Source organism: Aquarana catesbeiana, linkage group LG08 (genome assembly GCF_042186555.1).
Source record: "Aquarana catesbeiana isolate 2022-GZ linkage group LG08, ASM4218655v1, whole genome shotgun sequence".
In the NCBI taxonomy this organism is placed as follows: domain Eukaryota; kingdom Metazoa; phylum Chordata; class Amphibia; order Anura; family Ranidae; genus Aquarana; species Aquarana catesbeiana.
The window spans coordinates 207,994,658-208,009,995 of NC_133331.1; the positions used below are offsets into that span (position 1 = coordinate 207,994,658).

A 15,338-nucleotide genomic window follows, 5' to 3' on the forward strand; every position below is an offset into this window, starting at 1 on the left:
ACAGCAGTCCTGATAGTATCTAGTTGTGCACTATTAAAAGGGGGGGGGGGTTATAAAGATTTACTATGGTATAGCTAATAATCTGGACTGCAAGTTTGCTCACTGGAATACCTATACCACACCAGGAGTGATAACATAAATGTTCATGGCACAATACACACTACATCATAGAAGGTAATTATAACACTATGAACACATGTTTTACATGTGTCATAGTGCCATCTGCATTGTATTATAATTATTTGAAAGAAATCAATATTTATCTCTCATATAGAGAGGTAGTACTTTTAAGTGAATCTGCCAGATCATAACTTAACCCTTTGGGATAAAGACATAGAACAACAACAGCCCAATCTCCTTTACCCTAAGAAAAAGGGAAAAGTATTTCATTGTTTTTAAAAAAAATAAGTTTATGATATTGATTTAAAAGGGAATCCTTGCAATATATGAAAGTTACTATATTGAAGGTTGGAGGAGGAGGGGAAGGAGGAGAGGGAATATTGGGGACTCCTGTGGGTGGTATATATGTGTGGGTATCAGGTTCCTTGCATCTCCATCCCTAAAGGGAATACCATTATATAATCTGTTAAATGGAATATTGCTATATCTTTGTGTTATAATACGATTATTAAAAGTTTGTCATTCTAAATGGCATTTATAGAAAGTCTATATTAATATTTCCTGATGAAGAGGACCTTGTCCGAGAAATGTGTTGAGCTGTAAAGACTGCTATATGCAATCATTGCAAATATCAATTGACTGGTTTTATAGAATTGTATTTTATTGTGGTTTGTTACAATATAAACTGAACATTGTTTAATTTTATCATTTGAATAAATGTTATTTTTTTATCAAAAAATACCATGCTTTAAAAGTCCCATGCCTACACTATTAATATAGTTTTGATACATCTAATTTAGGGATACTATAATTATATACAGTTTATATTGTTTCATGTATCAAAAATCAATGATCATTTGGTTTTGAAGTTAGGGGCCATAACATTGCAGGATACATGCAATGGATTGTGAAATTATTAAAAATGATACATAATTACATTCTTTGCTTTGGATAGAGGGAATTACAAGAACTTCTCAGGCATACTGAATTATTCTGGAACAACAAAATAAAACCTATAGTATCCTAGCAAAAGGGGGGTATTAAACAAGGACACTTCTAATGCTGTTATAGAGGGAGTCTATATAATGAGCAGCACCCCATTTTTTTCCTTTATATTATTTTGTCTGCAGTAGTAGTAAACGTTTAGATTTTTACTAAAAGGAGAATGTATGAAACACACGCACGTTCCAAAGATATAGACACTGACCTCGTTCACCAGGTACAAAGTTCCAAACAAATCCAAAATAATCGATATCCTTGCAAATAAAATGACCAGATGCCATAGACCTGGTTTGTTGTGATATAAGTTTGGTTGGAATTCAGACACGAAGGAAAACGACTACAACAACAATTAGGCAAGTATTATTTTACGACTTTAACTTAGTCATCTATTTCATTAGTATAGCATTGAATAATAAATATATGTAATACATAAGGGGAACCAATACTTTTATTTTCTCACAGGCTGAACGGCTGAACAATGAATTCTCTTACAAACTGTCTATGCATTCTAGTTGTTTTGTCTGTGGTTTTTAACCTGAGTCATTCAGAAACACCAGCCATGTGTCCAGGCTTAAATGGTAGAGATGGAAGAGATGGGGCTAATGGCCCAAAGGGCGACCCAGGTGAATTTTATTATTTTTTTACTTTAACTTTATTGTCAACATTTGTTTGAAATACCCGTCATTTTGAAACATTTAGTTATCGCCATGCAGTGGTGCTACATTATGCTATTATCAGGCTGGCAGGAAATTAAATGCTTAATACAAATTTGTCAGCTCTTATTGGTACAGTGACAAGATAGAAAGAGACAAGAGAAATGTTGCCACTTTTTAAAATGACTGCATTGGAAAAATATATGAACATGTTTTGCCAAGATGTTTCCAGCTGACTTAGGACAAGCAATGCCTTCATGGGTCTTAATGATAATGCTCTTTGCTGTGCATTTCAATATTGCTGATAACATCTACTCCCAGCTGAGCATCCTGCTGTCCTTTGGCACTTACTGTGTGGCATTTGGGCCCCTGCAGACAGTCTGCATTCTTTAGATTGACTTCTAGTAGTTAAATGGTCTTCCTAATTTTGTACACACTTTTAAACTTATTTTCTATACTGTCCATCCCTTTTCTTTTGTTATGTGCAACCCTTAATAATGTCACACTTGAGGGCCCCTTAATAAAAAAAAAGTTGACCACACTCCTGTAAACAAAAGGGGGCAGAGACCTTACATCACTGCCATTTACTTAATAATGAATATGTTTAATTGTGTTATAATTTATAACGAATAATGTAGAACTATTGGCAAAACTTATCTTTTTTCCATTTTGGATAGAGTAAAGGAGGGTTATAACCCCTGTCAGTTTTTTTCTTTTTCGCCATCTGTCTCCCATTGCGGAGATTTCCCTTCACTTCCTGTCCCATAGCCAACTAGAACACATCATAAAACTCCTGTAAATTAAGGGAATTCCTTGGAGACCCCAGGTCACCAGAACTAGTGTCCCCATTGCAAGACTTCCCCTCTATTATTTTTCTGGGGACAACCCAGAATTTGGGCTGTTCTTCTAGTTTCACTTTCAATGATAATGGTAAATAGGACAAAAAAGGTGAACCTCATTAACGGCATAGACAGCAATAAAAACTGACAGGTATTCCAATCTGTCTCCACTCTATCCAAAGCAAAAAAAAAAAAGTTTTGCTTTTAGTTATACTTTAAACATGATATATTGTATCCATTTCTAGAGCATACAGATTGCAGACTGTCAATATTATTGTTACATGTTCTCTTGAGGTGTGCGTGGAGAGCCTGGAATTCCAGGTGAAAGAGGAAACCCAGGACTTCCAGGGAAAGTAGGACCAAAAGGCAATCCAGGGGAAAAAGGAATTAATGGAGTTACAGGTAAGATTATTTGTCTGAACATATCACTGAATTAATCTACATTTCTGTGTGAGACAGAGCAAGAGCAAGCATAATAAGCGCCAGAATTTGCTATGGCATCTTTATACCTTTACTCAAAATTATTTTACATACCTGAAGAACACCGAATATATGCATTCTTCATAGAAATTAGATAAATTATATTTGGTGCATTTAACAACTTAAACCACTGGGCACTTAAACCCCCTTCCTAACCAGACCAATTTTCAGCTTTCGGTGCTCTCACACTTTGAATGACAATTACTCAGTCATGCAACACTGTACCCAAATGAAATTTTTGTCCTTTTTTTTCACACAAATAGAGCTTTCTTTTGGTGGTATTTACTCACCACTGGGTTTTTTATGTTTTGCGCTATAAATCAAAAAAGACTGAAGATTTGGTGAAAAAAAAAAATTCTTTGTTAAAATTTATTGCAGAGTATTGGTAAGTATTGGCAAAGTATTGGTGAGTATTGGCAGAGTATTAGGGAGTATTGGCAGAGTATTGGCAGAGTATTGCACAGTGTTGCAGAGTATTGGCAGAGTATTGCACAGTATTGCACAGTGTTGCAGAGTATTGGCAGAGTATTGCACAGTATTGCACAGTATTGGCAGAGTATTGCACAGTATTGCAGAGTATTGGCAGAGTATTGCACAGTATTGAAGAGTATTGACGAGTATTGCACAGTGTTGCAGAGTATTGCAGAGTATTGGCACTGAGCAGCGCTGTGGGAACTACACATCCAGCCCACAGGGCTGCTGCAATCTCTCCCCCTCTCCCCTCGCACTGTACCGATCGGTACAGAGAGGGGAGAGAGGAACCGGCGTCATGACGTGACGCCGGTTTGTTTACAAGTGATCGCTCTGTCATTTGACGGAACAATCACGTGGTAAATGGCCGCTATCAGCGGCTATTCACCCTGATCCGTGATGCGCCAGTGTTCTGCTGAGAAAGGTCCGCCCGGCGGATAAGGACCCCCCTGTACTGCGCAGGCATAGAGCTTGCGCAGTTCGAAGGACTACGTAGCTGGCGAAGATTGACGAACATAAAGAGCTGTGAGTGAGCTGTACACCGCGCATGCGGAATTAACATGACATTGTACCAGACGATGCCGCACGCTCCAGATGCTCATGGTACTCTGCAAGGGGCGGGTCCATTATTACTGTTATATCGTGTAAGGGGCGGATGCCTACAGATATAACAGTAATAATAGACTGTAATAATAGACCCACCCCTTGCTTAGACGATATAACAGTAATAATAGACCTGCCCCTTGCAGAGTAGCACGAGCATCGTGAGCGTGTAGCATAGTTTGGTAGAATGTCATGTTAATTGCGCATGCGCGGTGTAGAGTTCACTCACAGCTGTTTATGTTCGTCAATTTTCGGCATCACCACAGTAGTTTGTACTGCGCAAGCGCAGAGCATGTGCAGTACAGGGGGGCCCTTATCCGCCGGGGGAACTTTCTCGGCAAGACACTGGGTCCTCCGGACCCGGTGGTCATGAATGTTCCCGGGTGCACGCCCCAGGGGGCGTGCAGGAGCAACATTCTGGGAGGATGTCCCACGGACGTCCACCCAGAATAAGCCGACTGCGCTGTAGCCGTCTATCGGCTATGGCCCGGTCGGCAAGTGGTTAAATGGCTACAGCTCACCCTATTTGCTTGCTGGAGTTCATCCACCATCATCTATCTCGTTCCTCCCCAGCATCTTTCCCACCCTTCTCATTCATTGTCTTTTAGTTTTTTCTATCCTGGAGACTTAGCACCACATGGGAACATTATCTATGGCAGTCTGAATGTAAATACAGCCTGGCTAGGAGTGTCCAAACCTCCAGATTGACTTCTACCCATTAAGTCATTATGATTTTTGCATAGCTCTTCTTGGGAGGAGTACTGATGTTTTCAAGAGCTGTGTGCAGCATCCTGATGGTCCTTCCCACCAGCTATGATCTTTTTGCTGTCATATGCACCTTTGCCATGTTTCATTATAGGGTCTTCTGCCGTGTACAAGACCATTGGCATGCGACCAATCAGTGGCCACCAGTGCTTCAGCCAATTTTATTTGCATCTTCAGAAGAGGCAAAAATGGTGCAGATGCCCTGGAAGGTGAGCCATTGGCAGTGTAAAAACTTTCCAGAGCTTCTCCTCATGACATAATCACATAAAGGGAGGAGAAGGTAGAAGAGGGAGAACTGAAGAGGAGAACTGAAGGAGAAAGTGTAAGGGTAGTAAAAAGAAAGGGTGGTTCCAAGAAATTGGATGACAAGGGCAAAAAGGAGAAAAGGGAAACCAAGGTAATTCAAGAAAACCATTAAAAGTAATGAAATATGAAGTGAACTAAAGCAATGATTGACTTGCAACTGTGTCAAACAAGGACTTACTAAAGTATATGAACACGAATCTCATAAAGTATATTTATCTATGGCCCATGTACTATATGTCTTATTGTCATATTGCACTGTATTCACCTGACTCAGCAGGGGACATTTATCAAGCAACTTAGGGACACTATTGGATGCAAATCAGGATACCTCTCAGCAAAATGGTTGTGACAGTTTTACTGTGCATTTGTGTATATATACTGTGTATTTGGGAGGCTAGCTGTTTCCAAGACTAGGAGCAGAAAGTTTTTATAAATATAAGCAGATAACCACTTCCAAACTGGTTCAAAGGGCCTCTTTGCATTAAAAGTTTTGGTATTGCTGCTGCGATATTGAAGAAGAAAACAGAGATACACAGATGCAACAGAACTGAGTAAAATAAAAATTAAATATAAATAATTAAACAGAGTTGATTGAGATTGGAGTACATGGAAATGTGCCATAAGCAGAGACATCTGAGAAAGGCTGGACAACTATGTTTAAACTCCAACTAAGTGCATCTGCACTATCAGTTTTCTCTTAAGCCTCGTACACACGATCGGATTTTCCACCAACAAAACCGTGGAATTTTGTCCGAAGGCAAGGAATTGTCGGCCAACAAACACGAAAGTAGTGACGTACTATGTGGTTTTTCAGCTCTTTAGTGCCACTCTTTGGGCTCCTTCTGCTAATTTCGTGTTAGTAGAAGTTTGGTGGGTGTTGATTTGCGCTTTTCATTTTGCGCTTTTCATTTAGCGCTTTCAGTTCGCGCTTTTCATTTCGTGCTTTTCAGTTTGTTTCTGAACGGCCATTCGTCAACCAGCCATGTTGCGGAATCAGAGGAGATAACGTGTTATTTATTATTGGCCTTGGAGTTATTGCTTTGACCCAAGTCCAGTTCAGGAACAGGAGGAGGAGGAGTTATTGGACCAAAAATTGGTTGCTTTATTAATCGTGTCCAATTATGTCATATGCCTTTGCTGCGGGAGCTGCAGGAGAATAATCCAGATGTTTTTCGGAAATATCTCTGGATGACGGACCCCTGCTTTCACCAACTCTTGGCATTGTTGATCCTCTATGTTAAGAAGCAGGACACATGCATGAGGCTTTTATTTTTTGGTTGAATGATAATGATTTGATTTGTTATATCTTCTATATTTTTGGATGCATAGAATGCACTTTTTGGTTAAGTTCTATTGGCAGATAGCAAGTCTAATGTTATTTGTTTTCTTTTTTTAATGCACAATAAAAAAAATTGTGGAGAATAATGCCCCGTACACACGAGAGGAATTTCCTTTGGAAAAATCTTGGATGGTTTTTCCGACGGAATTACGCTCAAGCTTGGCTTGCATACACACGGTCACACAAAAGTTCTCTGAACTTTCAACCGCCAAGAACACGGTGACGTACAACACGCCGAGAAAATGAAGTTCAATGCTTCCGAGCATGCGTCGAATTGTTTCTGAACATGCATGGTTTTTTGCGCATCCAAATTGCATACAGATGAACGCATTTTCGGATAGGAACTTTTTCCAACTGAAAAATAGAGAACCTGCTCTCAATCTTTTGCTGGCTAGAATTCCGCCAGCAAAAGTCCGATGGAACATACACACGGTCGCATTTTCCGACCAAAAGCTCTCATCGGAGTTTTGCTGGCGGAATTTCCGCTCGTGTGTACGCGGCATGATACTTGGCTATGTGTTTTACTTCAAATTACATTTTGGGAGTAGGCAGTTACGTTTAAAAAAATACAATGTAAAATTGACAAGGGACACCAACATAGTTGTACCTTTGATCTTAAAAACTACGGGACAATGGTGTTGTGGTAACTTGCCCAAAAAAAAAAAAAAAAGCATAATAATATTATTCTTGATATCACTAGAAAAAAAGCCTTTGAAAATTTGTTTTCCAATAACTCCATAGTATCACCAGCAAAGCAGCTTCATTATTATCCCATTAAAGAAGAAGAGAATGTGCGCTGCATTTCAAGATTTCATTTCAATTTGCCACGTCATGAATGTTAATTCTCCATTACGAACGCTAGTTTACAAGACTGACCGCTTCTGGCTCGTCCTTGCTTCCGAGCATGTGTGTTTATACTTTGGACTTTTGTCCGATGGACTTGTGTACACACGCTTGGAAAATCCGACAATAGACATTTGTCCATGGAAAATTTTTAACCCTGCCATCCAACATTTGTCCGTGAAAAATCCGACAACAATTGTCCGATGGAGCGTACAAACGGTCAGATTTTCTGCCAACAGCCTGTCATCACACATTTCCTGTCGGAAAATCTGATTGTATGTGCGAGGCTTTAGTCCCCCTGTAAGGTCGCAAAAAACCTGTCAAGCCTGGTAGTGAAGTCCACCTAATGCAGCTTTATGTGATGAGGGGACAACACAGCTGCATTTCTTCATGTAGGCTTTGTCTGCTTGCACTAGAGCATTGCAGTGAGATGAAAACTTGATGTATGGTTTGTGGCTATCAGTATTGTCACTGATGATTCACAAACCTGTAGCTTCTCAATTAACAACTGGCCAAAACCAGAACTGCCCACTCCTTTCTGGATTGGCAGGACTGAATATGCTAAGGAAACCTTACCACTGTGAGTTGTCGAGTTTAGAGGGAGAACCACAAGAGACCCAAATAATGGAGTATTTGGCTGAGTCAGCGAAGATAAAGGACGTTTTTTTTTTTTTATTTACTTATGCACTAGAACTGGCTTTGGTATTGGTTTACACTGCAAGACAGGATCCTTTAGTTGTACTTTAAGTTTGATGACATTTCAATCTCATCCTTAATGATGGTGCTCATAATTTTCACATTTTCATCAAGTGCAGAAGTTACATGTTGATCTTTCCAGAAATGCAGTGTCCATCTCACTTCTATGAGCTGAACTAAAAGCATAAACAGTGTTATCTTCCTTCTGTAAATGAATACTCCCCATGGAGATAAATAGAGACAGACATCTTTGAAGTTCAGCTTGGGTGACAACCATGGCTCCCTCCATAGACACAGTGTGGTACATGAGCATGGCCAAAAAGTGTGTTATTCACATCAATTCTGAGTTAAAATAATGGAAAAAATAATAATAGAGGAAATAAAGAAAAAATAAGACCAATACACCCACCACATTTAGGAACTGGTAAGCTGCAATAAATTACATTTTGGTTGTAGGGTATTGATATACTTAAAGATTGCAGAACTTGCCTAGAACTTGAATTTTTTACGTATTTATGTTAAACTATTATTTCTATAGCAATGTAATTATTACTGCTATTTGTTTACCATGACATCTCTAATCTTTTGTATAATATTTCTTTCCTTAGGCCCGACTGGATATAAAGGGGAGAAAGGGGAAAGAGGAGTGGGTTTGCCAGGAGGACAAGGCCAAAAAGGAGAGAATGGAAGCCCAGGTAATTCAGGAAAACCAGTAGCAGTAATTAATATAAAGGAGACTTGTATTTCTTTTTATTGTTTTTTTAACATTTGTTATTTATTGTGAGAGGTTCGCCAAAACAAGAAAAGACAGCTATAGTGGAATACAAGCCATAAAATGTCCAACAAAAATAAACTGGTATACAATGGTTAAGTATTAAGTACAATCCCAGTATACACAGTAATTAAACAGTTTAACTCCCTTCACGCCTAAGCGTAAAACAAAGCTAAATGCCTAAGCACAATTTTGCAACTTTGACATGTGTTAGTAAAACTGTACATATAGTCACAGCTACTTAGTGTATACAGGTGAATTATACCTTGTTTTTTCCAGGACAAATTGGGCTTTCTTTTGGTGGTAAATGGATATCTCGGATATAACAGACAATTGGCCCAAAATACTGTAGTGAAAAAAATATATTTTTAAAATGTAGCTGTATATTTCTTGCTATTATCAGAATTTACCACCAAAGAATAATTTTCCTGCTCCTAACGATTGCAGCGATAACACATATGTGTATGTTAGTTGTTGTTTGTACCCGTAGTACAGCCCAGAAACAATGGTGCGCATTTTTATTTTTTTAATCCTGCCTAAAACGCACTGACACTGTCACAAACTGACACTGATACCAATTATAATTTTTTGTTTTAAATTCTACAGAAAATATGCTGACTGTAACCTTTGACCCTGACCTTGACATTAACACTAACCCTGGCAAACCTTGAACTTGCTATTTTTTCAAATTATTTTTTATTCTTTATTTTTATTTAGTTTTTGTTTTTTACACATTTTGATTTGTTTACATTTCCTCTCCTTCAAGAAGAGGAAAATACTATGGGGTTGATTTATTAAAGGCAAAGAGACTGTGCACTTTGCAAAGTGCAGTTGCTCCAGAGCTTAGTAAATGAGCAGAAGCTCTGGTGACTTCTGTCATCCACTCATGTGCAAGCAAAAATGCTGTTTTTTTTATTTCCCTTGCATGTGATTGGGTATTCTTTGCAAAGTGAATCTTTACCTCATTTACTAAGCTCTGGAGCAACTGCACTTGCAGAGTGCAACTGCACTTTGCAAAGTGCACAGTCTATTTGCCTTTAGTAAATCAAGCCCTATGCATCTTTCTTTTCATTCAGAAGAGGAAGTAAACACAGTGCGGGCTCACAGTGGCTGATCGCTGTGGTAGCCAATTAGAGGCTATTACAGCAATCAGGTGACCTGGAACCGACAGTCTGGGGACCCTGTCGTTACTATGAGACCCAGGGCTCTCAGAGAAATCCCAGTCTCTGTGTTGCGTGTGTGCTGTGCATTTTACTTAGAAAAAGTGCAAAAATTAACATTAACATAACATTAACATAAATTAACCATCCAACATACAAGTGAAAGGTATTTCTTTTCCTTTTTAAAATTGTATTCCTATTGAAGGAATTCCAGAAATACTAAATTTGCATAGGAGAGAAAAAAGGAAACAATACAATGGGAGGATATCATTGAACAAAACGATTTATAGAACAAGACAGAAAACTTGTTTATATGTAATAAGTAGATCATAAACATATACAGTATGAGGGGAAGGACATTTTTTTAAATGGAATAAGGGAACAGACCATATACTCTATAAGCATACACCAGGAGTTAATTGCAACAAAGTGGGGTCATGGAGAGAAGAGGGGATGTCACCCCAGACACAACCTCAACAAGACATGGGAGGGGAACCATATTCAGATTGGTCCCGGGGATCCCATATCCTACTGAATTGGGCTATGGCATCAGGAACCAAACTGTCATATACTTCATTTTTAGAATCTCTGAAATGGTGTGTAAAAGCTGGGCTTGGGAGGGGGATGTAGAAGATAGCCAATGTATCCCGATAGTTCTCTTGGCTGCTAATAATATGTAGGAGACTAATTTGTTTGAAGGTTTACCAATGCTAGGAAATGGGATGCCTATTAGGTAATGTATCAAGTCCAACGGAAGTGATATTTCAAACATACGTTGGATGAGAGGCATCACAATTTTCCCAAAGGGGGCTATAAGCTCACATTGCCAAAAAATACGATACTGGGTACCCTTTTCCTTGCCCCAACTCCAGCATAGATAGGAAAGTGAAGAGTCAGGGCGATGTACCACCTCAGGTGTTCTCTACCAGAAAAGTAGGATTTTAAAAGCTGTTTCTCTCTGCGTCAAACATCTGGAAGCCTTGAAACCAATTGCCTTCAGAAGTCACCTAATTCGTAATCTCAGTATAAATATAGCTGTTCTGTGAAGCCCTCAGAGGTTTGTTAGAGAACCTCAGTGAACAAACAACATCATGAAGGCCAAGGAACCCACCAGACAGGTAAGGGATAAAGTTGTAAAGAATTTTAAAGCAGGGTTAGGGTTATAAAAAAAATATCCTAAGCTTTGAACATCTCACGGAGCACTGTACATCATTTGAAAAATGGAAAGAGTTTGGCACAATTGCAAACCTACCAAGACATGGCCGTTCACCTAAACTGACAGGCTGGGCAAGGAGAGCAATAATCAGAGAAGTAGCCAAGAGGCCCATGGTAACTCTGGAGGAGCTGCAGAGATTCACAGCTCAGGTTGGAGAATCTGTCCACAGGACAACTATTAGTCGTACACTCCACAAATCTGGCCTTTATGGAAGAGTGGCAAGAAAAAAGTCATAGTTGAAAGAAAGCCATAAGAAGTCTGTTTGCAGTTTGCGAGAAGCCATACGGGGGACACAGCAAACATGTAAAAGAAGGTGCTCTAGTCAGATGAGACCAAAATTGAACTTTTTGGCCTAAAAGCAAAACGCTATGTGTGGCGGAAAACTAACACTGCACATCACCCTGAACACACCATCCCCAGCGTGAAACATGGTGGTGGCATCATCATGTTGTGGGGATTATTTTCTTCAGCAGGGACAGGGAAGCTGGTCAGAGTTGATGGAAAGATGGATGGATCCAAATACCTGGCAATCTTATAAGAAAACATTTTAGAGTCTGCAAAAGACTTGAGACTGGGGCGGAGGTTCACCTTCTAGCAGGACAATGACCCAAAATATACAGCCAGAGCTACAATAGAATGGTTTAGATTGAAGCATATTCATGTGTTAGAATGGCCCAGTCAAAGTCCACACCTAAATCCAATTAAGAATCTGTGGCAAGACTTGAAAATTGCTGTTCACAGATGTTCTCCATCCAATCTGACAGAGCATGAGCTATTTTTCAAAGAAGAATGGGCAAAAAGTTCACTCTCTAGATGTGCAAAGCTGGTCAAGACATCCCCAAAAAGACTTGCAGCTGTAATTGCAGCGAAAGGTGGTTCTACAAATTATTGAAAACCATTTATAATTTTCCTTTCACTTCACAATTATGTGCCACTTTGTGTTGGTCTATCACATACAATCCCAATAAAATACATTTACATTTTTGGTTGTAACATAACAAAATGTGAAAAATTTCAAGGCACTGTATACTGTGTGTAAAGTGCTGAGTAAATTTATGGCGCTATGGGGGGGCATGTCCGGATGTGAGCCGAGAAAGATGTGCTGCTGTGGAGCTCCGCACATCCTGATAATATCTACTGCCATCCTCTGCACTGACCAACCTGGTGAGCCTCCAAATCTGCCCCATAGGTCCCTGGACATCCCCTGCCTCAATCACAGCCTATATTGTGGATCCCAGCTGGCCACTAGTGTTGTTATCTGGCCCGCGGCCGGTTCCACACAGCCGGGACCCGCCGCCATCTAGTGGCCTACAAGGCCACATACATCCTCCACGAGTCGAGTGCCGTGATCTGCGGAACGAGCTTTGGCCCCACCATCATCCCTCTAGGGCAACTTCTCCAGAGGGGGTGGACCGGGAGTGAGCCATCGGAGGCCTGCCTGAAGATCCCCGAGGACGGGCTCTCCACACCCATGGCCCGCTGCCATCTTGTGGCCTACGGAGCCTCCTGTGTCCTCCACGCCATCTACTGCTATCCTCTACACTGACTAACCTGGTGAGCCTCCAAGTCTGCCCCATAGGTGCCTGGGCATCCCCTGCCTCGATCACAGCCCAAATTGTGGATCCCGGCCGGCTTCTAGTGTTGTTATCTGGCCCGTGGCTAGCTCCACACAGCCGGGACCCGCTGCCATCTTGCGGGCAAGACTGCCTATATCCTCCGCGCTCGAGTGCCGCGATCCGTGAGATGAGTGGCAGCCCCATCCCCATCTACATGGGGTGACTTCTTTAGAGGGGGTAGTCCGGAAGTGTGCCATCGGAGGGCTGCCTGAGGATCCCTGAGGGCAGACTCCCCTTACCTGCAGCCCGCCGCCATCTTCGGGCCTACAGAACCAGCAGCATCCTCCCAGCTTGGGCACTGTGATATGGCTATACTCTCCTCCCTCCCTCCTGCCAAACTCCCTTGGGGGAAAGACTAACTCATGCTGTGGCTGGGGAAGTGGATAGCCTGTGAAGGGAGTGGACGAGTCCCGCTGGAGCTTCGCCCCGTCACCACCTTCGAATCCTCCATCCTACTCCGTGGACCCTGATACCTACCCGCAGGCCCCCTAAGAACCTCCTTCATCGCGGGACAAACCTCAGATGGGTCACCCTAGGACCCGCTACTCAAAATCTGGTCCGAGGGCATCTCGTACCCCCCCACTGTGACCGTCTCCTCTACAAGGCGGCCCGCTACCGTGATGGTGGCGAGCATACAGGCAGTCGCGGGGCCGGGGGCGGCGGTGGTCCCCACGAGAGAAGAGATCCTGGTGGTTATTACAGCGTGCAAGGAAACTCTGACAACCAAGATCGACTTCCTGACCATAGATGTCGGTCTCATCCCTCAGGATATGGATAAATTCCAGTCCTGTATCGTGGAGGACAGAGTCTCCACAGTGGATACAGTCCGAGCAGATTCCAGGGAGGTGAGGGCCCTGTAGCTCCAAGTGAAAGAGCTCCAGGAGCGTGCCATAGACACTGAGAACCGCCTCAGGTGGAATAACATCCGCATACTTGGATTACCTGAGAGAGCTGAAGGCCCCAGACCAGCTGAGTTTACTGAACAATTACTGTCCACCCTGTTCAGCCTGGGTGATATGCCTCCCACCTTCGTGGTGGATAGAGCCCACAGGGTCCAGCCACTCCCTCCAAGACCAGGGGCCCCTCCTCGCCCCTTCCTGCTGCGGCTGTTAAATTACCGCGATCGGGATCGCATCCTGGCACGCGCCATGCCTGAAATTAAATATAAAAATACCAAACTGCTCTTTTTCCCGGATTTCTCTCAGGAAGTACAGCAATGCCGCAAGTCCTTTACTGATGTGAGACGCCGGCTCCGGGAAAAGGGAATACGCTTTGGTCTATTATATCCCAGCAGGTTGCAGATCACCAATGGTGACAACACGTGTTTCTTTGACACCCTGGAGGCTGCTGCGGCATGGCTGGATACCCGCTAACAACATATGACCAAGGAACCGTGGTTGACTGCAACATGCTGGGAGCAGCTAAGTATCACAACCCCCCCAAACAGGACTACCTCCTGTCCCATGTTGACTCACAGTATTACTCACTATCCATCCCTAGGTCTTTCCTCTCTGCTCTAATCCACCATTACCCCAACTGGTTGTTCAATGTCCTTTGTTGCATAGACTACGGCCCACTTCTCCTGTCTGGGGAGCTCCAGCAGCAACCACCGATTTTGTTTTTCCCTCTTTTTTCTTTTTATTGACTGTGCTACTGTCTTGAACCTGCTTCCCCTACCTAAGAGCTTCCACAAGTGTTGAAATACAGCACTGAACTGTTGCTAATTAAAGTTTAAGGGTTTACTGTTTTTGAGTTTTGGGTATAGGCCCGATCTGATCACTCCCGAGTTTTTAGGGATGTCATCAGATGAGGGCAGGTTTGACACCTCGGTGTCATCACGGGTATTGTTTATTAGTTATGTATACATTCATGTTCATTTGTCTATTTGGTCTTTCATGGGTCATAATTTCACCTGGTACAGGCTCCCTGGGTCCTTGCTGCTCCTGAGATGTGCACGCGCACCTGCTTCACTCCTCCTTTCTTCCCCCATCAGACCTCCGCACAATGACAGGACGTGATGCCCCCACCTTTAGTGCGCTGTCCTGGAATGTCTGGGGGCTCAATTCTAAATTTAGGAGAGAGGTGCTCTTCAAATACCTCAAATCGCATTCCCCACATATGGTAATTTTACAGGAAACGCACCTGATGGGCAGCAAACTACTGGCGCTGAAAAAGCCATGTATCCAGAGAGCTTTCCACACCTCCTATTCCACATATGCCAGAGGGGTCACAATCCTGATCAGTAAATCCTTCCCATGTGTGATGGAACATGTTCACACTGACCCCCAGGTTAAATATGTACTAATAGTGTTCACTGTCTAGAGTGTCTGATATATTGTGGTAAGTGTATACATCCCCCCTCCTTTTTCCTCCTCCACCTTTAACACCATTCTAGGGAAAATCACTCCATACTGCCCTGCCAGACTGTTACTCATGGGCGATTTCAACGCCATTCTG

The 15,338-nt window shown here is 42.1% G+C and overlaps 1 protein-coding gene across 1 annotated transcript in view; it reads left to right on the forward strand.

The window, feature by feature from the left end:
* Positions 1 to 1,324: 1,324 nt before the first annotated feature.
* Positions 1,325 to 15,338, forward strand: part of LOC141106242 (mannose-binding protein C-like) — a 36,919-nt gene continuing 22,905 nt past the window's right edge. Inside the window, exons 1-4 of the mRNA XM_073596857.1 lie at positions 1,325 to 1,475; positions 1,585 to 1,745; positions 2,909 to 3,016; positions 8,726 to 8,812. Of these exons, the coding sequence (XP_073452958.1) occupies positions 1,601 to 1,745; positions 2,909 to 3,016; positions 8,726 to 8,812 (340 nt within the window). The 5' untranslated portion in view covers positions 1,325 to 1,475; positions 1,585 to 1,600. The remainder of the gene's footprint in view (positions 1,476 to 1,584; positions 1,746 to 2,908; positions 3,017 to 8,725; positions 8,813 to 15,338) is intronic.